The sequence below is a fragment of the Chenopodium quinoa genome, unplaced genomic scaffold, assembly GCF_001683475.1.
Source record: "Chenopodium quinoa cultivar QQ74 unplaced genomic scaffold, ASM168347v1, whole genome shotgun sequence".
NCBI classification, from domain to species: domain Eukaryota; kingdom Viridiplantae; phylum Streptophyta; class Magnoliopsida; order Caryophyllales; family Amaranthaceae; genus Chenopodium; species Chenopodium quinoa.
In genome coordinates this window covers 5,198,054-5,224,534 of record NW_018744080.1, presented here as the reverse complement: position 1 = coordinate 5,224,534, position 26,481 = coordinate 5,198,054, and the positions used below count along the sequence as shown (strand labels likewise).

Below are 26,481 nucleotides of genomic sequence, written 5' to 3'. Positions count from 1 at the left end.
TTTTTATGTTATATACTAACGGTTGAAAATATTTACTTTGTAAATTACATACTAAAAAAAATTTCATTTCATAATTGATGTTATAATATAAACCAATCCCTTGATTCTAGCAAAAAAAACTACAGTAAAAATTATAATAAATAATATAGCTTGAGTGCTGAATTTTCTTTGTCCTTTACCTATGATACTTTTAAAGTAGATCTGCAGAATAAAAACCAAAGAATTAACAATGATAGCCAATGTAAAAAAAAAATTTAATGGAAAACGAAACTAAAACACAAATTGAAATAAGGAATCAAGGCGCACTAGTACATAATTGAATTTATGTAACACATTTTAGTAATACTTTTTACAATGCAAAATTATTAGATTTATAATTAACACTTTGATAACATTTTTTAATAATGTAACACTCAATGTAACATTTTTAATATAAGTAACAGTACAAGATAACATTTATAAAATAGGTAACATTAGAAAGTAACACTTTTTTTTCTAATAATATTTTCTTTTTGTTTTTATTTTTCAAAAGTAAGTACTGCTTATTTTTTCGTTAATTTTTTTTTGCTCGATCTTTCAATAACTTTTATACTACGTAGTTCTCTCCTCCATCGTTCTTATTCATTCTTTTCTAAAGGCTTTGATTACGAGGCCTCCCATCCCACCATTTTTCGGATCTCTCCTCTTAACTACTTTCGATTCTTTGATCATAAAAGATCTATTAATTTGCTTTTATTTTTTTTCCTGAATTGATTTTTGTTGAGTTGTGTGAAACATAATTTTGATTGGGAATTGATTATGATTTTAGTGGATTTAATGCTTGTGAATCCATCATTGTTTTGTTCTGTTGATATTCGAAATTGCGAAGAAATTTGTGGTTTCTCACTATTGTTGTTCTTCATTGTCTAGGGTTTGCAATTTTGTCGAGCGTCATTGAAGCTCTTGCTTGCTGCGATTTTCATCTTAAAGGTTCTGATGGTGCGGCGAAGTGGTGTATGGCGAGTTCTTACATTTTCCTATAATTCCCTTGCAACTTATTTTAACGAAATTCAGGTATATCAATAATTTAATTTTGATTATTTTTAAGGTTGATAATTTTATTGTAAAATCCGCTATGTTAAAATTCCGTTCTAGAACAGACTCAGATCCCTATATTCCCTTGCAAGTTGGAATTCTAACGATGATGTTGATTATGATTTATTTACAGTTTTAGTTTGAAATCAATGAAATTATGACGTTTTGCTGGTTAATATGATGAATTAGCCGTTCAATTTTTGTTGTTCGGATTATATTTGTAAAACTAATTTGATGATTTGGGAAATACATTTATAGAAGTATAATTGATATGAGTTTGCATATATTGGTTAATAGGGTTTGGTTTAATTTCTCACCAAATTAATCGACAATATAGGGCGTGTTTGGCAAAATATAGCTGTGAAGGTAGTTGTAGCTGTGGAGGTAGCTGTTAGCTGTGAAGATAAATAATTTAGATATGAGTGTTCGATAAAGTAGTGGTTGACTAGTTGTTACATATAAAAATCAATATTTTATTTTTAAAACTATAGATTAAATTTTCAACAGCTACTTGAAAAGCTATCTCTAATTTAAAAAGCTAATATTTCTAACTTTTCACAAAAGCTACCTCCACCACTAAAAGCTACCCTAACCACTACTTTGCCGAACACTCATATTTTTTGTTGAGTAGTGGTTTGACCAAGTCAAACCACTAAAAGCTACTCAAAAAGCTAACGCCAAACACGCCCATAGTCAATTTAAGGTTCTTAGGCGCCCCTTTCTGTTTCACCATTTGCTTTCTCTCACTTTCCTGTGTCTTGTACACTCTATGGCCTACACTCCCACTTTCTAACCTTTATTTTTTTTTTCTTTTATAGAGAATTAAAGCAGGCTGATAGTGAAGATCTCGGCATTTACGTTATTGAACATGATGGTTCACGCGTAATACTATGGGATTAATGTAAGCTTAAGGAAAAATTGATGGTGGTTGAATAAACAAGCTCGAAGATGAGCTGACTAATAACTAGGTGTTTATCCAATTTCTCGTTTGATTTTTCCTACTTATTTTTTTAATTATATGAATTGGAAGGAAGAGGTCTGTCATACACTCATACTGTTATGTTTGTGGATAATCTGTGTATGAAATGTGCTCTCAGTAAACTGCTTATCCATATGAAGTACATGATTTGCAAGTTATATATGGGTTTTTTTTTGGTTAAAAATATAGTAGTGTCATAAAAGAATTTCTTTTGAACAATGGTAGAATTAGTTTGAATGTATCTTAAGTAGATCATCCATATTGGCTTATTTTGTTTTCATCGGTATGAAAAACTGATGCACAATGCTACTTACATCTTGAAAACCTTTGCAAGTCAAGCGGAGCTAAACTTTAGAGAACTTGGGGTTTTGTTATTATCAAATATTTTATTGGAGAGAACTTGTGATTTCTGTAGACATGATTAAAGACATATTGTCTTGAAAATAATCGAGCTTGGTCCACCATATGAGATGTTCAACTTTAGACAATGCAAGGTGCTAAACTAATTAAACTCTTTTTGATAATGTAAATGATTAGTTTTGTTATGTTCGTTGAATGTAAATAATAATAATAATAATAATAATAATAATAATAATAATAATAATTATTATTATTATTATTATAATTACTATTACTATTATTACTATTACTATTATTATATTATTATTATTATTATTATTATTATTATTATTATTATTATTATTATTATTATTATTATTATTATTATTATTATTATTGTGTTACATTAGTTTGCAAAAAGTGATACATAATGTCATATAAAGTATTACTATATGTCAAAAGATGATTAAAAAATGTTACCTAATTATCAAGAAGGTGATACATTAGTTTGAAAAAGTGATATAAAATGTCGGATAAAGTGTTACTATATGATTAAAAATGTTACTAAAGGTAATTAAGTGTTACCTAACAAATAAAAAGTAACAGTTTAAAAATGATACTAAATATATAAAAAAGTGATACATAAAAGGGTTTATAGTAACACTTTTAAAAATGTTACCATACATTATCCAAAGTGTTACATAAAACCTTAGGTAACATGGGCGGATGTATCACCCACTAAAGTGATACCTATTGTCTATAATAACACTTTTACCACTATATATAACACTTTTTAGATGTTACTTAAGGTTAGTTTTGTACTAGTGGCGGTAAAAATAAATGAAGACAAACACTAACCTTACTCTTCAATTAAAGTTAATTGGATTTAAGAAATTCTTATCGACATACAGATGAATCTAGAACATAACCTAACAAATATATTAACCAAATGATTTCAAACTTCATATAACAAACCTAATGAAGTTGCATGGACATAATTTTTTTTTTTTAATTTTATAAATCTCCTCACAATTCTAATATAAACAAACCAAAATACCAAAACAAAATTAAAGTTTCATCAAGTAAAAGTATTAATAACAATAAAAATAAAAATAATAATCAAATCACAAAACTTACCAAAAAAATCAATCTATGTATATTCTCAATAATATATCACAAACGATGTATTTATCGATATTATTGTTTTAGCTTAGATTTATTTTGTTTGGAAAAAGGAAGAAGAAGAGAAGAGAATTTTCTGAAATAAAGAAGATGAGAATTGGTCTCAACGATTTTAGAGTGAGAAAAATAGTGTGAGAGTTGACAGAGGAGGGATAGAATAAAAACAAAGTATGAGAATAGGAGTAGAGTAGTGTTGTAAAAAAAATAAGAAGTTAGCTAGGACTCTAGAAGGTAATCCATATGAATGAGTTGTGATATACACATACGGAGTAAAATAATTAAAAAAGGACTGAGACCCGTTACGTTTGACAACGGGTCTTTAATTTTCTTATTATTTTATTAAAGGAATGTAAGAGATCCAATAGTTGATAACGGGTCTGTTACATCTCATGTATTTTTCTCACCCTTCAAATTAGTAGGCCCTAATGTATATTAGAGACCCATTATAACTAATATTGGATCTCTTTCATTAAATAGACCCGTTTGTTAATATGACGGGTCTTTAATTGATGGTTCTTTTTCTAATTGTATTTGCCAATTCCCACTTCCTATGAGTGACAAGCATATTCACACATGCTGTTAACGTAGGCGCACTTCGAACGACGCCTACAATTTGGTGACTCCATTGGGGAGTATTCTTGGTTATTTATCGATTTAAGTGATCGGTATTTAATTAAGATGAGTGGATGAGACTTGAAAGATTCTTCAAAAATGTTCCTGTGATTAATTTGGAATTTTTTCATAAGTATAGACGTTTTAACGTCGCATTTAGCTTTGTCCCGTAGCAAAAATTGAATAACTTGATCGCGAACAAAGGAAAAAAGGGCACCAGTCAGATTTTCTAACTGCCGTGCCACGGCAGATGCTGTCGTGTCACGGCGCCGTACACTGTCACACGGTGTGCAGCACGTGACACGGTACATTCTGCCGTGTCACGACAGTCATTAAATTTGTCCAGTGGCTTATTTACTCTTATCACAGTCAACTTCCTTCAGTTTTTTTTTTTTTAAAACGTGTGTGTTCTACATACGTCTTACCCATGGGGGATTTAAGCTCTATCAACCTAAAAACCCTCATGGAAATAAGGGTTCATCCGAGTTATTAAATTCACCCAAACCATGAAGTCAAGTTCGATTTCATCACGAACTCGCGGAGCTGCCCGTTTGCATACACCCTCAAGGCAGGCTTCCTTGCTAAAGCGTCCAAACTCTTAACCATGGTACCCTTTTGATACCCAAAGCTTGACCAATAGTTGAACATAAATCTTGACCTTAGGTTGCGAACTTTTTTTTGCATTATCGTGACTAAGTGCTACGTGGTTTATTTTGTGCTAACCCACATGTGTTTGTTCATTTTGTTTGACCCAGGACCGAGAGTTTTTATCTCCACATAGTAATTAGTATGGACTTAAAATTGGTTAAAACCTAGAAGTTACATAAATTTAGACCTGGAATTGTGCACCGTGTCACGGAAAATCTGTCACGCCACTGTGTGCAATGCCGTGACACGGTGCATTGTGCCGTCTGACTGTGCACTGTACCGTGTCACGACAGTCAGCACCGTGACAAGGTGCCCAGGAGTTTGGTCCAGTAAATCTTTTTTAGTCTTTGTACGTGCTTATGTGGTTCGTATATCCGGTTTGATGTCATGCCTTGTTGTACAGTCATAACACGCGTCCATAACCTCACTTAATCAGTCACATGTCGTGTCAAGTTCAGACATTTCACCTTGAGTCATGCACCATTTTATGACTGTACATTAGGATGGTCTTGTGTCGTTTCTTTTTTTTTTTTTTTTTTTCGGACCAAGTCGGATGGTATCCTCCCATACATACTTTTTTTTCAAAAAAAAAAAAAAATTCGAAAGAATTTTCTTGCCTTTTGTTTTTTCGGAAGGGTCATGGTTAAGTCTAGTCATTAAAGATGTGTTTGTTTCGATGTCACAACACTTGGTCAAGAAGAAGGGGTAGATGGTTACGGTTTGAGTCAATACCCTAACAACCTCTTATACCAAAGAGGCGTTCAAGGAAACCACCACAATCATCTCCACAAAGTCCATCTCCAGTTTCCTTTAAACCAATGGCTTCTAAGGAGGATATTGAGAACATTAACAGGTCCATCGAGAGGTTGTCTACCATGATGCAAGCGCTCACTACCAGAGTCAACGCGGTAGAACAAGACAATCAAAACAATGTTATTGTGGCTGCAATGGACAAGATCAAAGAGCAAATGAGTAAGATCTCTAAAGAGTTCACCTATGTGGAGCAACCTGTCACCTCTTCGTCCATGAGGGACAAGCTTCTTTAGAAGTTTTCCACTACTGACATTCCCATGTTCAAGCTTATTGATAATCCGATGTTCCACTTGAAGGCTTTTTCTATGACCATGGCTCTCAAGGGATTAGATGTGACACTCTTCCCTACTGTGCTCCCTTTTTCCTTAGAGCATGCCTGTCAACAATGGTTATACTCTCTGGAATCCAAGCATGTTGCGACTTGGGAGGATGTTATTGAAAGTTTCATGAACTGTTACAAATGTAACATCCAAGATAAGACTTTTGAACTTGAAATCTCCATTCTCAAACAGAAGGAGAATGAAGGCTTCACTACTGATCTAAGCAGGTGGAGAGAAACAGATGCACTCTTGGTGGATCCTCTAAAGGGGAAGGAGATGGTTCGCCTCTTTATTGCAAATCAGACTCATAAGTACCAGCAGCACTTGAAGTTTCTACCTTTGAACACCTTTGATGCTGTGTACGATATTGGGATCAATATCGAAGATGAGTTGAAGAAGACTGCTGGTATCAACAACAATAACAATACTTGGAAAAATAAGAAGAACGACACTCCTTCTTCTTCGTCTTCTAATCCCAATAATGCTACCAATAACATCAACGTCAATGATGTATTAGCTTCTAATGCTCCCAATTAAAGATTCCAAAGGCAAAGGAGGGTTTACACACCTTTGTGAATGAGCTATGATGCTGCTTTTGATCACTTGCATAGTCAAGGACTGATTATGCCAATTGGACCCTTTCTAGAACCTCGACCAGAGAACATAACTGCTAGCTATGAACCCAATGCTCATTGCATGTTTCATCAAGGACAGGGTCATACCACTGAGAAGTGTTGGAGGTTGAAGGATGCGATCCAAAACCTAATTGATGCTAATCAACTTCCTGTACCTCTAGAGGGCAAGAAGCCCAATATTCAAACATGTCCCCTTCTCTGATGCTTTGGCTATCATGGGAGATGAAGTCTCCTTTGATCCGTGACTACTCATTTGACCTGTGAATGATCCTCTATTAGAAATTGTCTTTGTTTCAAGCTGTGAAGAAGTGAATGGAATTTGGGATAGTGATGATGAAGACGACTATCTCAAAGATATAGCATGTTCATCTTGGCACTAGTGAATATGTTTGGGGAGACCTTGAGGTTAAGGTTCTCACCAAAAATGGACGGTTGCAACATCCTAGTCCACCTCAACCTCCACCTCAATTGCAGCAAATAGTTGATCCCATCGACCCTGTGAACAACGATGTGATCAAACAATTACAAAAGACTAAGGTGAAAATGAATGTATGGAAGCTTTTGGCCACCTCCCACGAGCATCGAATTGCTGTGATGAATTCACTGGTGAAAATAGGAGTTGATAGTGATATGACTCCTCAAGGACTGGTCAGCTTTCTCACTATTGAATTTCCAAGTACCAGTAATCTGATTTTCTTCTCTGATAAGGATCTACCTCACTATAAGGCCTTACACCTCACTATGATGTGTTGGCAAATGAATGTTCCCATGAGCCTAGTTAATAATGGCTCAGCAATCATTGTATGTCCACTACGCACTGCAAAGAAGTTGGGCATAAAAAATGAAGAATTGATTCTCTCTACTAAAGGGATTCGTGCTTATGATAATACTCGCCGTCAAGCCGTGGGTACTATCAGGCTAAATATAACTACTGGAGCCATTGAACGTCGCACCAAGTTTCAAGTGGTAGACACTAAGGCTTCTTTCAATTTGGTGTTAGGTCATCCTTGGCTTCATGAGCTAAAGGCGATTCCATCATCGTTGCACTAAAAGGTGAAAGCTATAGTTGGAGAGATTCAAATTGCAATTGATGCCTCCCCCATGTGCATTCAAGTTATTGATACTCCCATTGTCCATGTCTAACATGACAAGGAAGATGAAGATCTCTGGGGGGTTTTCACTAGATGATGTTCCCATGATCGAAGAAGAGGAGAAGTGTCACCTTCACTTTGGTCCTTATTCGAACACCAATGTTAATGCCATTATGAAGAAGCAAAGGAATTTCCCTGGAATGACCCTTAGACTCAAAAAGAAAATAGCTGAACTTTGGGGCCATCCTGGTGCACCCAAGAAAGATACCTTTGGCTTGGGATTTTAGCTAAAAAAGAAGATATGAAACAGGCTCTCCTGAAGATGAAGGCTTGCAACAATGCTTGAACCATGAAGACATAAATGGCCATAGATCCATATCACTTCACTCTCAACGACCAGTACATCAAAGAAGGGGAAAACTTCCCATGCTATGAATTCCCCGAGCCTTTCATCCACGATGGGAAGCGTGAGCCAAGTTTCAAGATGTTCCTTGATTGTGACTTCATCGAAGAAGGCGATGACTTCTTCATAGCTGAGAAACCAGCTAGTCCAAGCTCTGATGATATGAACATTAATCTTCTTTTTGGACTAGAAAAGAATGAACCCAAGCCTATCCGTAGTGACGATTCTGAGCTCATTCAAGCTGTCATATCAAGCAAAGATTTTGATCCCTTTGAGTTGATAGTCCCGGCTGATGATGTTTTAAAGGGATGGCGCAAGACGGTAAAGATCACTACGCCAAGTGGAGAGAAGTTAGAAGTGACCGCTGGCGAAGGTCCTATGTTTGATGAATCTGAATTGCCTGGGTCCGAGTCCGAGTCTAAGTCTATAGACGAGTTTTTAGGATCTGAGGCTGACCCACTTTCTTCTATTGAGTCTAATGTAGTTCCTCCAAATGTTGATTCTTGACAAGGGGTAAAACTAGGTCGTCATCTAATTCTCCCTTGGTCAAACTAAATTTATAAACACTTAACAGACCTTATACAAGTACGCGGTAAGTCAAGGGTCGAACTCAAAGGAATGAATGGGAACTATGCTATAGTCTAATGTTAAGCTAAATTAAATAATATCAATGGTTGAGTTTGGTAACTAGAATAACAAGAATCAAGACAAATCAAAGAATTCAATCAATATGCTAAACACTAGGGATATAGATTCCATATGCAAGCTCAACAATTATGTTAATTGATAGATCACTCAATTGATTAAAAAATTGCAAGGGACAAATATTAGTTGCAATCAAAGGAATTCAAAGGTTATCTCCTATAAACAAAGCTAGGGTTCACTATGAATGTCTAATAAAGAGAATTACAATCAAATTCAATCAATTAAAGCAATTCTCAAATCAAGGGTTCATGTCATTGAAATTTGCAATGCAATCTAGATTAATCTTATAGGTTGATCACTCCTAGTCTAATTAATCACATGCACAACTATGTCAACCAATTTAATTGTAACAATTCAATCAATCTATGATCATCAACTAGCAAAAATCATCAATCAAGCATGCTTCCCCTTCTCCCTAGAAACTAATCTACTCACTAATCATGGTGAAATTGAAAGCTAAAACAAATTCAATCACAAACATATTCATTTCAAGCTACATCAAAAGGAAAAACAATCAATCAAAAAATTCTCAAAACTAAATCAAAATCCAAACCAAACATTCTGGCATTAAAGAAAATTGCAATTGAAGTAAATTCAAAGGAAAGAAATCTCACAAACTTTCATTGATATAAAGAAGAAATCCAAACTTGATTGAAGAAGCAATTTTGAATTACAAATCAAATCCAAGAATTACAATCTCTACTTTCTCTTTAACTTGTCTCTAGTTTTTCTCTCTAAAAACTAAGCAAATGAAATATTATCTAAAAGTTAGCCTTTCTAAAGGATTTACAAGAGTATTTATAGACAAAGAAGAAAAACTGATCGATCGGGCCCTCTCCAAAAAGATCTCGCGGGCGCGCAAAAATAGGTACATGACCCATAACTAACTTCACGGGCAATCTGGGCAAGACCCGCGCCCGCGGGTAGCATAACCCGCGCCTGAGGCTCAGGGCGCGACAGATGCCCTGTTCTAGGTGAAGACAGGGGGGCCGCGGTCTCTCTATCTAGAGCAGTCTCTCCAGATTCTACGCGCCCGTGGCTAGACCGCGGCTAGGGCGCGGAGAGTTCCTTCCAAAATCACCAAATTGATGCACTTAACCCGCTTCCGCGGCCCTCAGGATCCGCGCCCGCGGCAAAGAAAAGATGCAGAGCGCCCTCTCCAAGCCCTGTCTAAGAGGCTTGAATCTGCTTTACTTAGCTCTTCTTGGTCCTCTTGATTCCTTTGTGAAGCTAAGTCCTTAAGCACCTACAAGAGAAACAAAAGAGACAAAACAAAAGAGAAAAAGAGCAATATGAAAGGAAAACATGAAGAAGAGCACATAAAGGAAGGTAAAACACGAAGAAAGAAGAAATAATGAAACTAAAGGAGAAATGACCAAAATTATAAAAGAAAAGCATAAAAGATAAGGTGAAAACATCCTAAAACACTACCCTATGAGTGCCATAAATGACACTCATCAAATTCCCCTAAGCTAGAATTTTGCTCATCCCGAGCAAAACAAAAGCTAAAAAGGAATAAGGAGGGCTTAGTTAGAAAAGAAAAAGAGAGAAAAATGATATACACTAAGACTCACTAACGTAGGAATCACGGTTGTTTTAAGCTACAACAAGCCCTTTAAACCCCAAAGTCTCCTATGAGGACAAGTGAGGTCTCGTAAGGGTTTCCTAAGAGCTTAATCCACAACTCTTTTAAATAAAATCAGGCAAAATCATTGTAAAAGAAAAGAAGGTAAAACAAGAATTCAAACAAATAGCTCTCTACAAGGACTTTCACAAACGGTCAAATGCAAATGCATGAAAAATTTTCCATATGAAATGGGAATGCATGCTTCAAGATATTCACGGTTTATTAAAACATAAGGTATGCTAAGCGTAGAGAACTAATGAGGCGCAATCCACTTTCATCCCAACCAATCTAGCCATGTTCTCCCTATGGTTACAAATCTTCCCTTAGTAAGCGATTTTATGGTTCCTCGAAGGAACCGGAAAAGAGTAGAATTTGAGGGTTTCTCGACATCTTGACCTTACATCCCTTTTCCTAAGGCTTAACTCATAATTCCCTCCTTCGGTATATGACTCAACCACTAGGTTGAAAGGACTTTCCCAAAGGTTGTAACATAAGGGCAAAAGGTTAGGGGTAGGCTAAAATTTTAAAATTTGGTGGTATCCCTAAAAGTGAAGCAAAGAACGGGCCCTTTCTTAGAATCACAATCAAGAAGTCACCAAACAAAAACAAACTAACACCCCTAAGCTTATTCAAAGCTATATACACAAGCATATATACAAAAAGCGTATACGCTTCTCCTCCACGCTAAAAGGAAGCATTGTCCTCAACGCTTGAAAAGGAAAAAAGATTACATCAAAATATTTTTAAATTTTCACTACTATTTCTTCTTCTCTTTTTGTTTCTGCATTTTAATGTCTTTCAAAGCAATTGTCCATGCCTATTTAACTTGGGACGACTTTTACAAATTTGCAATTGCATTGTCCTTGCCTTTTGTTTTACTTTGGATGGCTTTTACTTTATTCACTTGCCATTATTCACACAAATATCACAACATAAACTTGCTTTCAAGAGAACCAAATACCCAAACTTCATCACCATAAACTCCAACAATTATGATCAATTGCTTCACAAAAACCAAGAATGGAAACGAAAATGAAACAAAAGGCTCAAGAACTAAAGATGTGGCTTGAAAAGAAGGGAAAAGGCTCAAATGGTTAGCAAGAAGGAAAATGTAAACCCAAAGAAATAAAAAGAAAGAAAAATCCTAGAAAAAAAATTACCACCCCGAAAAGCCTAGCTTTGTCCTCCCTAATTGGTTCGGTCTCGTGTTTGAGAATTATGAGTCATGATTCAAGATTAGGTATGCAAAGGTCAAGGATCCATGCCGCACAATCAAAACATGATGAAGGCTTGAAAAAGAAAATTCATCACAAGGTAGCAAAAACTCACTAAAGGTGTCAAATCCACCAAAGGAAGCAACTCCGTCTTACCACAAACCAAAAGAATACCCTATCCTAGAGTTAACCGCAAATACTCTCAAAGCATTCACACTAATAAAACATAGGAAAGCATTCATGCAAAGGCGAAATGCCGAGTTGTAGAATGTCCAAAGATAAGAGCTAGACAAGCAAGAAGAAAAATAATAGCCTCAAAAATGTTTTATTTGTAACTTAAAATAAAGAAAAGAACTAAAAATCAAAATAAAGAGAGAAAAGCACAAGAATGAAAGCAATCACAAGTAATAGCCAATCGTCAAACAACTGGTCGTTCGGCAACAACGCCAATGACCCCAAACAGGATAGGTGTTACAAAGCAAACATCCTCGAACTAATCAACTCATCCTAAATCTAGTTCTAAACTAAGAAACCAAGAAAAGAAAGAGAAGAGAAATAGAAAGATCTCACCGGGCACCAAAGCTATGCTACATAATCAAGGTGAAAGAGCACCTTACGAATCGTTGAAATCCAAAGCATAAGAAATAGAGCAAGGTGAGAAAATAAGAACTATATATAGAGAAAATTGTTAGTAACTTCCAAACAAAATAAAAAAAGAAAAGAAAGAAAATAAATCTATGAAAATAAAGGAAAAGCAAGTAGTGATAGCAACATGAATAATGTCCAATGAGACATTAGACCGAAACAATAACATGAAACAAGATATCGGATAATCATAATCAGGAATCATCATAATAGAGATACACAGAAATTCATCAAACAGCGATGAGAGAATCAAACAACAAGGCCAAGAGCCGGGCAGAGTAATCAATAAAAGCACATCATCATCATCATAAAACCAAAGGACTCGGAGATCAATACCAGAAGCATACGAGACAAGGAATGAACTACAAAAGAAAGGGGTAACAACGAAGCACAACAACAAACGACATAGAACACCCCCAAGCTTAAAATGGGCCACCCCCTAACTCTAAACCTAAAGACGTATAGGCAATATAGAAACATCATATAAAGCACATAGGAAAGGGGGGGGCATGGTAGTATCATTCCTCACTATGGTAAGGGGTAGAATGAGAACTCCCCTCACCGGTCTCCATCAAATGACTAGAGCTTGCCTTCTCGCTTACATCCCTGGGAGCCTTACCCCTTAATCGACTTTCCCTCCTAATTCTATCAACCTCAAAATAATGAGACCAATCATCTAAGACTAGATTACCCGACCTACTCCACCTACCAAAAGTCTCCGGGTCCGGAAAAGGCGAAGGATTAGCCGGATCATAAACATAATCACAACCATCGGGCCGCCTATAGTCGTAAGTGCCCGGGGTACTGCCTATGATAGAACTAGGGAGAACATGGGGGCCCTCCCAATAAGGGTAACAAGGTCTAGGACCCACAATAGGATCAAAAGGCTCCCATTGAGGGACAGGTCCTTGTTGGACCGGGCAATTCGGGTAGTTGAGATAAGGTTCGATTTTCCCCCTCCGAACATGCAAATCATATAATTGATACATATGGTAGTCATAACCAAGAGAAAGGGGTTGCATAGAAGGCATGAAGTACAACATGTTAGCAATAGAATCAAGTTTGGCATGAATGGTTGACATATCAAAAGTAGAAGGAGTGGGAGAAGGGAAAAGAATATGTGTACCTCACGCTTCAACCGGGGGAAGAGAATGAGCATTCGATGAGCAAGCATTGGTTGAACGACCTCTCGTACAATTTTTCCGTCATCGGATAGAAGGATTAATATCTCGCACCGGGGGCCTCCAAGACAAGGAATCTCTCTCCTCGGGCCGGGTAATTGCCTCCTTGCATGGGATGAGGAACCATTCATTAAACCAAGAAACTTTCCAAATTAAAACATCATCCTTCCTAGTTTGATCGAGAAACTTTTGATTCACAAGGGCGGAAATGTTGAGGAAATGAGAGGGAGACTTTTATCGAGGATCGCTAATCGGGGGAAGCTCATCTAACAAAGTCTTGTAGTCATCATTAATGCAAAGACCTAGGATAGACATCATCCCACCCAATTGGATGCACCCCGATTGGCAAACTCCATCACGAATATCTAAGAATCGAGTAATCAAATGCTCCGTGAAATCCACCGACTCAATCTCAAAGTTGTTTTGGACGGCTATCCACAACCAACAAAGCTCCTCACGGGAGATAGCTCCCAAAGAGTCCTTGGAGCAAAGAGCATGCATGAGGATTCAATTGAAATACCGCATAGCCGGATGAATCATGGAAGCAGACTTGGAAGTTTGAGGGTAATACTTTCCTTCCTCCGAGATACTCCTCCACCAACGTTTCTCATCATATCCATGATCACTTGCCATTCTACTATGTGCCGGATAGATACAATGATCCGCATCCTCGGCCCAAGGAAACTTGAAATATGAACATAGTTGAGCATCCGTCAATGAGTGATCATTGTTGAAAAGTTGGAAAGTAAAAATCTTTGAGTAATTTTCACTTGGTTCTTGGACAACTTCAGGAGAAGAAAGGAATTCATAAGTCACCCTAGAATAAGTGGGGGCACTCAAATCCAAAAACTCTAAAAGATTAAGGCCCTCTGCAAGAAGGAGAAAATCCTCATCAATCCCTAGAAACTTGGTTGTTACTTGATCGTAGAATCTCGTTGGTCTAAGCTTCCTCTTGGATAGACGCTTGAAACGATCTCAACGTAATTCTTTTGAAAATTCAATGCCATAAGTTTCTTTAACCTCGAGTGGAGGTGGAACAACATGCCTAAGCTTGCTTGAAGTTGACTTAGCTCGCTTCTTATGATGGAGTGTGGCCATCTACAAGGTTTCAAGACTTAGCATAAGTAATTGTTCAAGAATCAAGCACAAAATGAAATTATCTCATAATAGAAGCAAGAGACGGTAACAAATGAACTATAAAATCATGAATTTGAAACAAATAAGCATGGATTAAAGGCAAAATTGAACATAAGAGACCAAATCACGAGTCAAATTGAGCAAAATAATCTCAAGCATTGAATTATCAAAGATATAAAACCATCATAAAGAATACCCATGAGAGAGAAAATAACAAACAATGGTTATTCAAGAATTCAAGCAAAGTTTACACATTTATCATGAAGCAGCTTTAATTCAACACTCAATGAGATCATTCAACACAATTTTCAAGTGAAAAGAACTAACCATAGAGTTCCACCATGAAAGCAAAACAAGGGTTTCAAGCTTGAATAAAGAGGAAGAAGATGACTAGAAAATAAGAAACCATACCTCAATGAAGTCTTGAAATGCCTATAAAATTCCCAAATTGAAAATGTAAGAATAAATAGAACTCTCAAAAACAAGCTCCAAACCTCAACACAAAACTTCAAATATTTGAAAAAGTCCCAATTTTTTATTGAATTGGGGTAGAAAATCTGAAATTTTAGGGATTGAAATTTTAAAACTTGATGTGGAAATTGTAATTAATGTTGAAATAATAGTAAAAGAGGTGAAATAGGTTTGATTTTTCAAGAGAGGGTATAGGGTTTTAGGAGGGAAAAATGAGAGAAATGAAAGAGTAGGGTGCGTTTAGGGGTTATAAGGGATGCCACCTGGTGCGTGCACGCAACAGAAGGTTGCACCCGCTCCTGAAATCTCCGCGCCCGCGACACCTAACCCGCACCTGCGGGTAGCCCGCGGGGAATTCCTGGTTGGATTTGGAGATTTTTGAGATGCAGACACCCACGCCCGTGACCTGTAGACCCGCGCCCGCGGGTAGTCATTGTGATGCGTGCGCGCAGCCATGTGCGTGCGCACCACATGCAACTCGGGAAGGATCTAAAAAGAGAAACAACCTTAATGATGTTTTCGTGTTTGCATTCTCACCGTCCCTATTGAATGTCATGATCAAGTACTCAAAAATTTCATAAGAAACAATCCAAAATATGTTTGAACATGAATAAAAATCGATGGGAATGCAAACACGAGAACATATAACCTCAACAAACCCTTTCTTCTTTGCTTAACCAAACCTCATGAAATCTTGAAGTAGCACCAAAATTGTTGGAAATTTTCTCCGATCAAATCTCATGGCACCTATGATATAGAGAAAAACAAAAATTAAGAGAACTAAGAAAAGTTCTCAAAGAAGTAAGTATAGAAAATTGTAAACTCAAAGAGAAAGGTTAGAGAAACCGGGTTTCCTCTCGGGTAGCGCTTTTGGTTAACGTCGTTAGCTCGACGTCCTCCACTTATTAAGGTGGATTTCATAGAAACAATGAATGAACAATACCAATAAAAGCATCGTCGAAATACTTCATTAGATGATTGCCATTGGCCTTGAACAAAGAAGGAGAATCTTTCATTGAGACTTCTACAAAACAATTTGGAAAACAACTCTTGGCCGAATTTGGACCGCTCCATCACGATCCCTTGATGCTAAGGTGTGATGGAAGAGGTTTGAGCTCAACCATTGTTACACCTTTACCTTCCTTTGAAGTGTCGGCTTGCAAAGCTTCTTGGCTTGAGATATTCATGCACATATATGCTCATCCACTTCCTGAATGCTTCCATTTAGCAAATCCTCATACATTGCCACTTCCTTGATAGGAGCACCTATCTTATCCCTGTTCAACAAGACATTATCAAGAGGATCATTAGAAGTGAGCAAGTGCTCATGCATGGAAGATACAACAAGATCAAGAGAATCAATCAACATGCAATTTTCGAGAGAATAACATGGATACTTCATGCTTTCATTCCAATCAAATTCAATGTCCTCTTCTCCTACCTTGAGTGAAATTTTTTCACTCTTAACATCAATCATAGCACTCGAATTAGCAAGAAAAGGTCTACCAAGAGTAATGGGAATGGTAGCATCTTCGTCCATTTCAAGAACCACAAAATCTACCGGAATTACAAACTTCCCTACTCTTAAAGGAACATCCTCAACCTTCCCCTTAGGAATCTTAATTGACCTATCGGCCAATTGCAAGGTAATTTTAGAAGGCATAAGTTCCCCTAACTCAAGTCTTTGATAAACCGAATATGACATTAAGCTAACACTAGCTCCTAAGTTACATAAGGCTTTGTTAATTTGCATCTTGTTAATGGCACAAGGGATAGAGAAGTTTACGGGATCTTTCAACTTGGGTGGCATCTTGTTCATTATGATTGCACTACAATTCTCGGTCAAGTTGACCGTCTGCACCACATCACAAGTCCTCCTACCACTCAAAATGTCTTTGAGGGATTTTGCATAGTTGGGCATTTGGGTAACAAGTTCAGTAAAAGGTAGAGAAAGATGGAGTTGTTTAAGCATATCAACAAATCTTCCAAATTGTTGATCCAACTTATGTCTCATGAATTTTTGTGGATATGGAAGCTTGGATTTCACAAATTCTTTCTCGATCAACTCTTACCTCTCTAGGTGTCTCAATCACAACCTCACTCAAAGATGCACCATTTTTCTCATCCTTTACCCAGTCCTCCTTGGGGACCTCCTTAGTACCACTCTTCCTAGAAAAACTATCCTCAAGCACCTTACCAATCCTTGTAAAAATAGCATTCACGGGTCTCTTGGGATTTAAGCCTTGGGAAGGTAAAGAAGAAGGACTAGCATGGTCTTTTAAAGCATTGGCAAGTTGAGAAATTTGGTTTTCTAGTATCTTATTATGAGTCATCACCTCATTAAATTTCTTGTCACTTACGGCCATGTAAGTGCTCAAAAACTTTGTTTGATTTTCAACGATTTCCTCCAAATTAGTCCCAGAAGAAGAGGATTGTGAATAGGAATCATCAACTTGAGTCTTTGGAGAAAATCCGGGTAGGAGGGCCTCTTTGAGGATTATTTTGAAAATTGCCTCTCCTTTGATTGTTCCAATTACCCCTATTTTGATTTTGACCATAACCTTGATTATGGTTGGCACCACCTTGATTATTATTTCCATAACCTTGGTTTAGATTACCATAATTTTGGTTTTGATTTTGGCCACTATAACCTTGATTGTTATAGTTACCTTGAGAACCTTGGTTCTCTTGGTTCCTATAACCACCACCTTGGTTATAATGGTCAAAATTACCTTGGTTTTGGTAATTCCTATTCCATTGACCCCTTTGGTTATCAAACCTTTGCACATTATTATTGTTTGACACATAGTTCACATGTTCACTCTCATTATTACCAAAAACATCATTACCATCCGGAAAAGCATGAGGGCAATTACTAGAATCATGATAATATGAACCACACACATCATAAAACAAACAAACACTAGGCATGTTACTAGAAGAAAGAGGGGGATGAGAGTTAGAAGGAGTACCTCCCCCCTTAAATTAGGAGGGAAGACTTGGAGATTGGGAAGAAGAACTCTCCAATTTTTCCTTGATTGCACTCACTTCATTCCCCAGGTTTGTCATTTGTGAGGAGAGATTGTTGATTGCATTTAAATGATCAATCGAGTACACCAAAGAGCTACTCTTGCTAGTTGATTCTCGCTCACCATCTTGCCAATATCTATAGTACCTCACAACGTCCTCAATGATGTCCACCACTTCCTCTTCCGTCCTATTTAGGATGGGACCTCCAACTCCTCCATCTAGGCATGACTTCCCTTGGGGACTTAGGCCACCATAGAAATTTTGAATAATTTGATAGGTTGGAATCCCGTGGTGAATACACTCCCTTTGATACTCCTTATATCTCTCCCACGCTTCATAGAGACTCTCACTTGGCTTTTGTTTGAAGGCTTGAATTAAATTTCTTGCCTCCGCCGTTTTCTTTTGTTGAGAGAAACGGGTCAAAAATTCTTTTGTAACCTCGATTTTAGAAGTGACCTTGTGATGCAGATGGTGACTACGACCATTGCTCATATGGATAGGGTTTCTAAGTTCGATGATCCCCAGTGTGAGTTGTTGTTTCTTAGGGCATGTACTGGAGTTTCTAAACTCTGCTTTGCTTTGCGTACTTGACCTCCTAGTACTTTTGAAGTGGCTCGACGTGCTTTTGACGAGGCTCTTCGATCTTCCTTGGAGCGTATCGTGACTGCTTCAAGGCTTGGGATTGGCGATTGGCAGTGGTGGCTTTCCACCTTACCAATTGCATTGGCGGACTTGGTGTTTATTCCTTTGGTGATGTTCGTCATTATGCTTTTCTTGCCTCTCTGTTACAGTTTGCTAGTTTGCAGCAAGGCTTCTACGACATGCTGGTGTTGTTGGCCTTGGTCTAGCCTTCGCGGATGCGTTGCTTCTGTATAATGGAATGGTTAAGTCTGAAATTTTGAGTAATCCTAGTGAGGTCGTTGCCCCAAAACTCATGAAGAAATTGGCAGATATATATTTCACAAAGGTAACCGCATCTGCAGAATTCACCTTCTCTTTATCTCCTCGTCAATCAGTGTAGACACCTAAAAATTTTTCCCCAAAACCAAACCTTATGATGATCAACATTTCATCGCCATTATTGGTCAGGTTGAGAATTTAATCTTTGGAGTGTTTAAATCCATGTTCCAATTCAATACATTTCATAAACCAATACATTTCCTAGCTCATTTCTCTACGCCATAACTTATTTTCCTCTTTTTATGTCCACATAGAAAAACCAAGAGAAATTGATTTTGTTTCCTTATAATTTTTTATCAAATTATTATTTGATTAGACAAGCCTTTTAATAAGCTTTCTGGCAATATATCATTAGCCCAATTCCGACTTAAAACGAAAAAGATATGAGCCAAACACTAAACTCAACCTAAAACCGACACATTTCTACTAAAACGCCCATATCAGAAAATTTACGAAGGATTTTGACCAGGTTCTAATTGCGTTGAAAATCAGACTTGATAAGCTTTCCAATGATATATTATATGCCTTATTCCGAGTTACGGACCAAAAGTTATGATGACTTTAAAAACGTGTAAAACTGGAATTACAGTGCACAGTGTAAAAGCACCGTGTCACGTCGCCTGATGATGTGTCACGGTGCCTGGTGCCGTGACATGGTAATTTACATCATGTCATAGTTCTATTTTTAAAGTTACGGATCAAAAATTAAGATGACTTTAAAAACGTGTAAAAAACTGAAATTACCGTGCACAGTGTAAAAGTCGTATCTTAAAATCATTCTCTTCTCTCTCTTTCTCTCTCTCTCTCTCTCTCTCTCTCTCTCTCTCTCTCTCTCTCTCTCTCTTATATTCTAAGCCTTAAATTTATATTTCTAATTGCACCATTCTTCCCTTAAGCACTCTAAGGAGTGCATACTTAACCCGAGGTTCCGTCCTTAAACCAAGGCATGAAAGTTATAATTAAATGAGGGTTTGGACCAAATCAACTCTACTTTTTATTTAATTTTATTATTTCCATTTGATTTATATATTTTTTTATTGAATTTACTAACAATTTATTCATGATGTAGCAATTTAATGAAACGCGCAGAATGTGAGTAATTAATTAAATTAATTACTAATTTTATTTTAATATTGCTACTATCATGATTAGGTTAATTTATATTTGATTTGACTAACGCTATTATTGTTAAATTGTTTTCAATATTAATTTTTATTCTTTTATGATTTTTTATGATCACCATATTGCATGTTTAAAGGGAATATGTAATTTAAAATCACGCCTAATAAGATAATTTGGACAACCGGCTTAGGTTCCTTTTTAATCTTTTTGTTAATTGAAGTGATCACAAATATTTTAGAATTATGTGTTACATTAATATTAAACCAATTTAGCATAATAATAGTTTGGTGCAAATTGAATCTTTGTTTGTATGCCTTTGAGATTGCATAAATGTTTTTCGCTACAAGAATCGAGTAGAGGCCAATACGGGCGAATGTGACTCCATGACTCACTTCGTACCATCATTCCCGATCCTCCTTTTGTGGTTCCAAACAATATGGAGTTAGTAATCTCATGGATTTTTAATGGGGTGTAACCTTCACGGGTCAATCGTTGTTGCCTTCATTGTCCCTTATTCGTGGTTGCCTATTATGATCCGTGAAAGGTTTACAAGTTCCTTTAAAACTTGTTGGCGGCTCCCTACTTTCCGTGTACCTAATCGTATACAAGTTTGTCGTGTCACGGTGTATGGCACCGTGACGGGGTTTCCAGCACCGTGACGCGGAAAATTCTGTCGTGTCGCGGCAGTCCTGAAATCCTTCAAGTGGATTTATTTCTTTTCCCACAGTTAGCTTACTTTGATCATTTTGAAAAAACGTGTGTGTTCAACATATGTCTTAGCCTCGAGGATTTAAGCTCTATCAACCCAACTACGCTCATGGCAATAAGGGTTCATCCGAGATTTTAAATCCACCCAAACCATGGAGTTGAGTTTGATTTCATCACGAACTCGCAGAGCCGCCCGTTGGCATACACCCTCAAGGGAGGCTTCCTTGCCAACGCGTCCAAACTCTTAACCATGGTACCCTTTTGACACCAAATAAAACCTGCCCATAGTGGAACATAGAATTGGACCTTAGGGTGCGAATTATTCTTTGCATCATTGAGCCTATGTGTCCTATGTGTGTATATTTGATCCCTAACCTTAACGATCTTCCTTTGTATATGGTGGATCATTTTGTGACTAACAAATTCTAATGGACCGTACTCACTTAGTAATTAGTGCAAACTCAAAAATTGACCAAAAAAAAAAACTGGTAAAGTCACATAAAAACCTGGAACTGATTACCGTGCCACGGCAAAAAATTCGCGTCACGGCAATCAGTGCCGTGTCACGGGCGTCCTATACCGCGCCACGGTGCAGATTTTCCGTGTCACGACAGATGCGCCGCGACACGGTGGCCAAGTTTAAGTCTAGTCAACCCCTATTTTGGTCTACCGTGCTAATTTTGTCCGCGTGTCAGTCATTTTGGTTACTGTTCACATGTCTAGCTATACGATCATACCACGAGTCTTATAACATCACTTAATCACTCACGAATCAAGTATCCACACACATTCTTTATGTTCCGACTCGAGTCGTATACCATGTCGTTTATGATCGTATGCTAGGTTCATGCACCTTTTTTTTCGTCATAATAAAAAAAATGAGTGGAGTTTATTCTCACCTGTTTTCAAATGGCTATTATTTTCCCTTCCTTTCTTATGTTGAGAAATGAGTCAAATAATTAAGTGAATTGTTTTATTTCACAGTACTTGGTCAAGGAGCAGGGTTAGATTAATACGGTTTGAGTCATTACCGCTACAATCTCTTAAATCCAAGAGGCGTTCAAAGAGAACTTCGCCATCTCCACATTACTTATCACCTTTCAATGGATTCTAAGGAGGATATTGAGAACATTAACAGGTCAATCGAGAGATTGTCTACCATGATGCAAGCTCTTACTACCAGAGTAAACAAAGTAGAGCAAGACCATCAAAACAATGTCAGTGTGGCTACAATGGACAAGACCAAAGAGCAAATGAGTAAGAATTCCAAAGAAATCACATATGTGGAGCAACCTGCCACCTATTTGTCCATAAGGGACATGCTTCCTAAATAGTTCTCCACTGTTGATATTCCAAAGTTCAAGCCTACTAAAGATCCAATATTCCATTTGAAGGCATTCTCTCCAACCATGGCTCTAAAGGGATTGGATGTAACACTCTTCCCTACGGTGTTCCCTATCTCCTTAAAGCATGCTTGCCAACAATGGTTTTATTCACTAGATGCAATGACAGATATAGGGGGTGGCCAGCCCAGGCCATGGATCGCCTTATAATCTTGAAAAACTATAGATTTATTTTCGTTGCATAAAATTAGATACAAAGCACCTTGGCTAAGCTGGCTCCATCAAAGCCCAAATAATGATAGAACCGAGATCGAAGCTAGCAGGCCACACTTTTTTTTCTTCTTTTTTGTGTTTTTTTCCATCAATGCTCCACTCTTTTTATTAGGGGGGGGGAGTTTATGACTGTATGTTAGTTTAATAATGAATAAATAATCTACTTTTTTTATTTTATTTTGGGAAAAATAATCTACTTCTTATAATATTTCCTTTTTATTCTTTGTCATAGTAAATTAAAATTAAGATAGTTTATAAATTTACTTTAGAGATCAATATGTGGCACGATCTATATTTGATTCCCAGATCCGTCATTGCCTAGATGCCAAGCGTACTGCGACTTGGAAAGATGTCACCGATAATTTCATGAATCGTTACAAGTGTAACTTTCAAACTAAAACTTCTAAACGTGAACTCTCCATTCTAAAATAGAAAGATAATGAAGGCTTCACCGCTTATCTGAACAGGTAGAGGGAAACGGCTTCACTCTTGGTAGATCCTCCCAAATAAAGAGAGCTGGTTCGCCTCTTTATTCAAAATTTTACTCACAAGTATAGGGAACATCTCAAATTTCTTCCACTGAACACTTTCGAAGTTGTATACGACATTGGCATCAATATTAAGGATGAGCTAATAAAGACTACTGGTAGTAACAATAATAACACTTGGAATAACAAGAAGAACAACAATCCTTCTTCTTAGTCTTCTAAGCATGAAAATACTACCAACAATATAAGCTAAGTTGATCTCAATGAAGTGTTAGCTCTTGATGCTCCATTGCCCAAGAAAAGGAGAACTCACACTCCTTTAGGAATGACTTATGATGCGGCCTTTGATCGCCTTTACAGTCAAGTCTTGATCACACCAATCGGGCCATTTCCAGAGCCAAAACCTGAAGAAAGGAGCGCCAAATGGAATCCCAATGCCCATTGCAAGTACCATCAAGGAAGGGGCCACACTATCGAGCAATGTTCGAATTTGAAGGACGTCATTCAAGACTTGGTGGATGAAAACAAACTTCTTGTCCCTTCAAGCGGCAAGAAGTAACCAAGCGCACAACAAGTTCATTATACCAGATTTCATGATATTTTTTCTTAATCATTTCCCTTTTCCCCATTAGTCTAGCATAGATTTCCCTTTCTATTATTTGATCATTGTGTTTGTTGATTCACCATTTCCATCAATAACAAGAACATTATTCCTTTATATCTCGATCATGACTTTTTAATGCAAAAAAAAAAAAAAAAAAACAATTGTCGAACTAAAAACAAGTTACACCAATAATTTGAGGCACCTTTTGCAACCCTGTCATTCCCCTTAAACCATTTTCAATCACATATCCATTTCTTAATTAACCACTTTGAGCCTCGTCTAACGTTTGGCCTCATTTATTCAACCCACATTCACCTAACCCTAGGATGGGAAGGTGTGCAAATTGTGTAACATTCAGAAAGCAAGTTCAACTAAAAAAATGAGTAAAAAAACAAAAAAAACAATGTGTAAAGGCAAGTGTTCCAATGTCTCCGATATGAACATGTCTCAAATTGCGTCTCTCATCGAGTGCTTGGTATCGTGACAAAGAAACATGAATAATAAGTGAGTGATGGACCGCATGATCTAAGATTTCCTACATTGATTCAAAAGAATTAAAAAAAAGTAATGAAATTCAAAAAAAAAATGAAAAATTAAACTTGCAAAGTTTAATACATATTTATACATCTTGGGGATTCTCTCGGGTCTTGAGCCTTATACCCTTTTCTTCTTTAAACAATCAACTTAACCAAATTACAACCCTTGGAAGACCTCTTTGAGGTATGTATACACTTGTGCAAAGTTCGGTTAGATCTACGTTCGGCTTGATTCCTAGCAGATACGTAGACAACCTCACATTGAGGTGCGGCCACATTCATATACATAACCGAGTCAAAGAATATCCAATGCTTATCACTATTAACCTATCCATCTAGATCTAGACGTGGGGGCTTGAACCCACATCATTTAGCCTACCTAGCCTAAAGAGTCACCATCTCGACTTTTCTCACATATATTTCCCTCACCATAGCCTTTGCAGCCTCACCTTAGTATCACTTTCACACACTTCTTGCACATGTACATAGCCATATCATCTTTCCCTTAGGAACCCTTTATCATGAAATCTTGTTTCCCTACCGCGCATGCTTCATCATCTTTCAAGACAACATTCATTAGAAGAAACGTTGTATACTTGCTTAGCTTCCTGACCTTAGCAATATTCATGGTTTCATGCATCGCATAATGTGCTCAACAACATTTATATCAATGATTTGTAATCATACAAAGCATATCGTGCTTAGATCCTTGACCTAAGCAACGTTCATTATGCAATAATTACTTCATCTATATACGTGCTTGTAGGGAATATTTCAAGCTATCCCACGCTTGAGCCCCACTGTGATCATACACTTAAGCATGGTGGTGTCCAAAGGGAAGTAGCTAAAGCAAAAGAGTCACAAACAAGTTGTAGGAACTTGTAAACCGTTCACAGAGTGAAGGTCACACCATTTACCGATCTAGGAGATCGTTAACTCCAATAGGTCTAGAACCATGACTGGAAGTTCGGGGATGAAGGTACAAAACCAACCTAAAAGAGATTGAACTTTCCCTAATAATAGGCCTCTACTTTATTCTTCTCGTATTCATGTGCGCTTTCTGACTAACATACAATCAATAGATTTACCCTAAACCTGTTTAATCTACGTTGGTTGAATATTAATGCACAAATAAACCTATTATTGGCGATCACTTGAATTATAATCATATTAACCTTAAACAAGATTATTAATTATCTTATTAAGCGTGATTACAAATACCAATTCCCTTTAAACATGCATAAAAAGGTGTGATCAAGCAATAGCAATAATAAACATCAAGCAACGTAATCATAATAATTATAACAATTAACAAAATAACGATCCTAATTAAATTAATCATGTTAAAGCATGATATTATTACGAAGATCCTAGGCATGATACTAACAAGATTAATAACAAACCCTAGCATGTCAATAAACATTAAAGATCAAAGCTTTAGCCCAAACATGATATTAAAAAAGAAACAGGAAGCATCATAATAATCATACTTGATATTAAAAATATTAATTAACCCTAAACATGATACTAGCAAGGAAGCAATAAAAACATCCTAATATGATACTAGGAATCAATAAAATAATCTAAGCATGATTTCTATATCAAAAGATCAATAAAACAATTAAAGCACTTACTTTGATGCCTCGTCCCTCTTTCTAATAACAAAATACACACGTTAGTAACTTCAAGGAAAATATAAAACAATTAAATTAAAAAATTGAAATAGAGATTTGGGAAAAAACCCTCGGAAATTATCAAACCTTTCACGTCTAGGGCGAAAGCAACTTCGAACTTGGATAGGTGTGGCTAAAGCTAATGTATGAGGAATTTTAAAAGAGGGAAGGTTTAGAAAAAGAAAAGAGAGGGAAAGCTTCTAGCTTTTAGAGAGAGAATAGAGAGAGATGATTCTTGTAGATGTCAATTATTTAAAAACAGGGAGATACGACCCCTATTTATAGGAAAAATAGCACCGGATCGACGAATATCATATTTGAAATAAAATACCTCCTGTCGCAAACGACGGGAGTCAGCGCCAGACGACAAGCTTGTCGCCAGGCGACGAAGGCCAGCTCCAAGCGACGAAGGTCAGTGCCTGGCGACGACTCTGTCGTCACGCACTGGTCGAAAAACAACGCGCTTTTCCACTCGTAATTACCTTTAACGCCTGTTACAGTTAATTATGAGTCTGAGCATCTTTTAAAATCAGATTAAATATATTTTATTCTAATTAAAACATCTTTTAAAATATAATTAATAGGCCCTCCTCTAGAGCATTGGGCCACCTTTAAAATCATTGGGACTAATCTAATTTAATACATATCTTCCTCATAATTCATCGGAA

General features: G+C 36.9%; 1 protein-coding gene and 1 long non-coding RNA gene across 2 annotated transcripts; one reads left to right on the top strand and one right to left on the bottom strand.

Annotated features, from left to right (window-relative positions):
* The first annotated feature begins 504 nt into the window (after positions 1-504).
* LOC110691660 lies at positions 505-2,211 on the top strand. The gene is made up of 2 exons (XR_002505328.1): positions 505-1,053; positions 1,893-2,211. It is a non-coding gene; the product is annotated as an uncharacterized LOC110691660 (long non-coding RNA).
* Positions 2,212-16,259: 14,048 nt separating this feature from the next.
* LOC110691625 lies at positions 16,260-16,997 on the bottom strand. The gene has a single exon (XM_021868581.1). It carries the CDS (start codon positions 16,995-16,997, stop codon positions 16,260-16,262), a length of 738 nt encoding a protein of 245 aa, XP_021724273.1.
* Between the last annotated feature and the right edge of the window lie 9,484 nt (positions 16,998-26,481).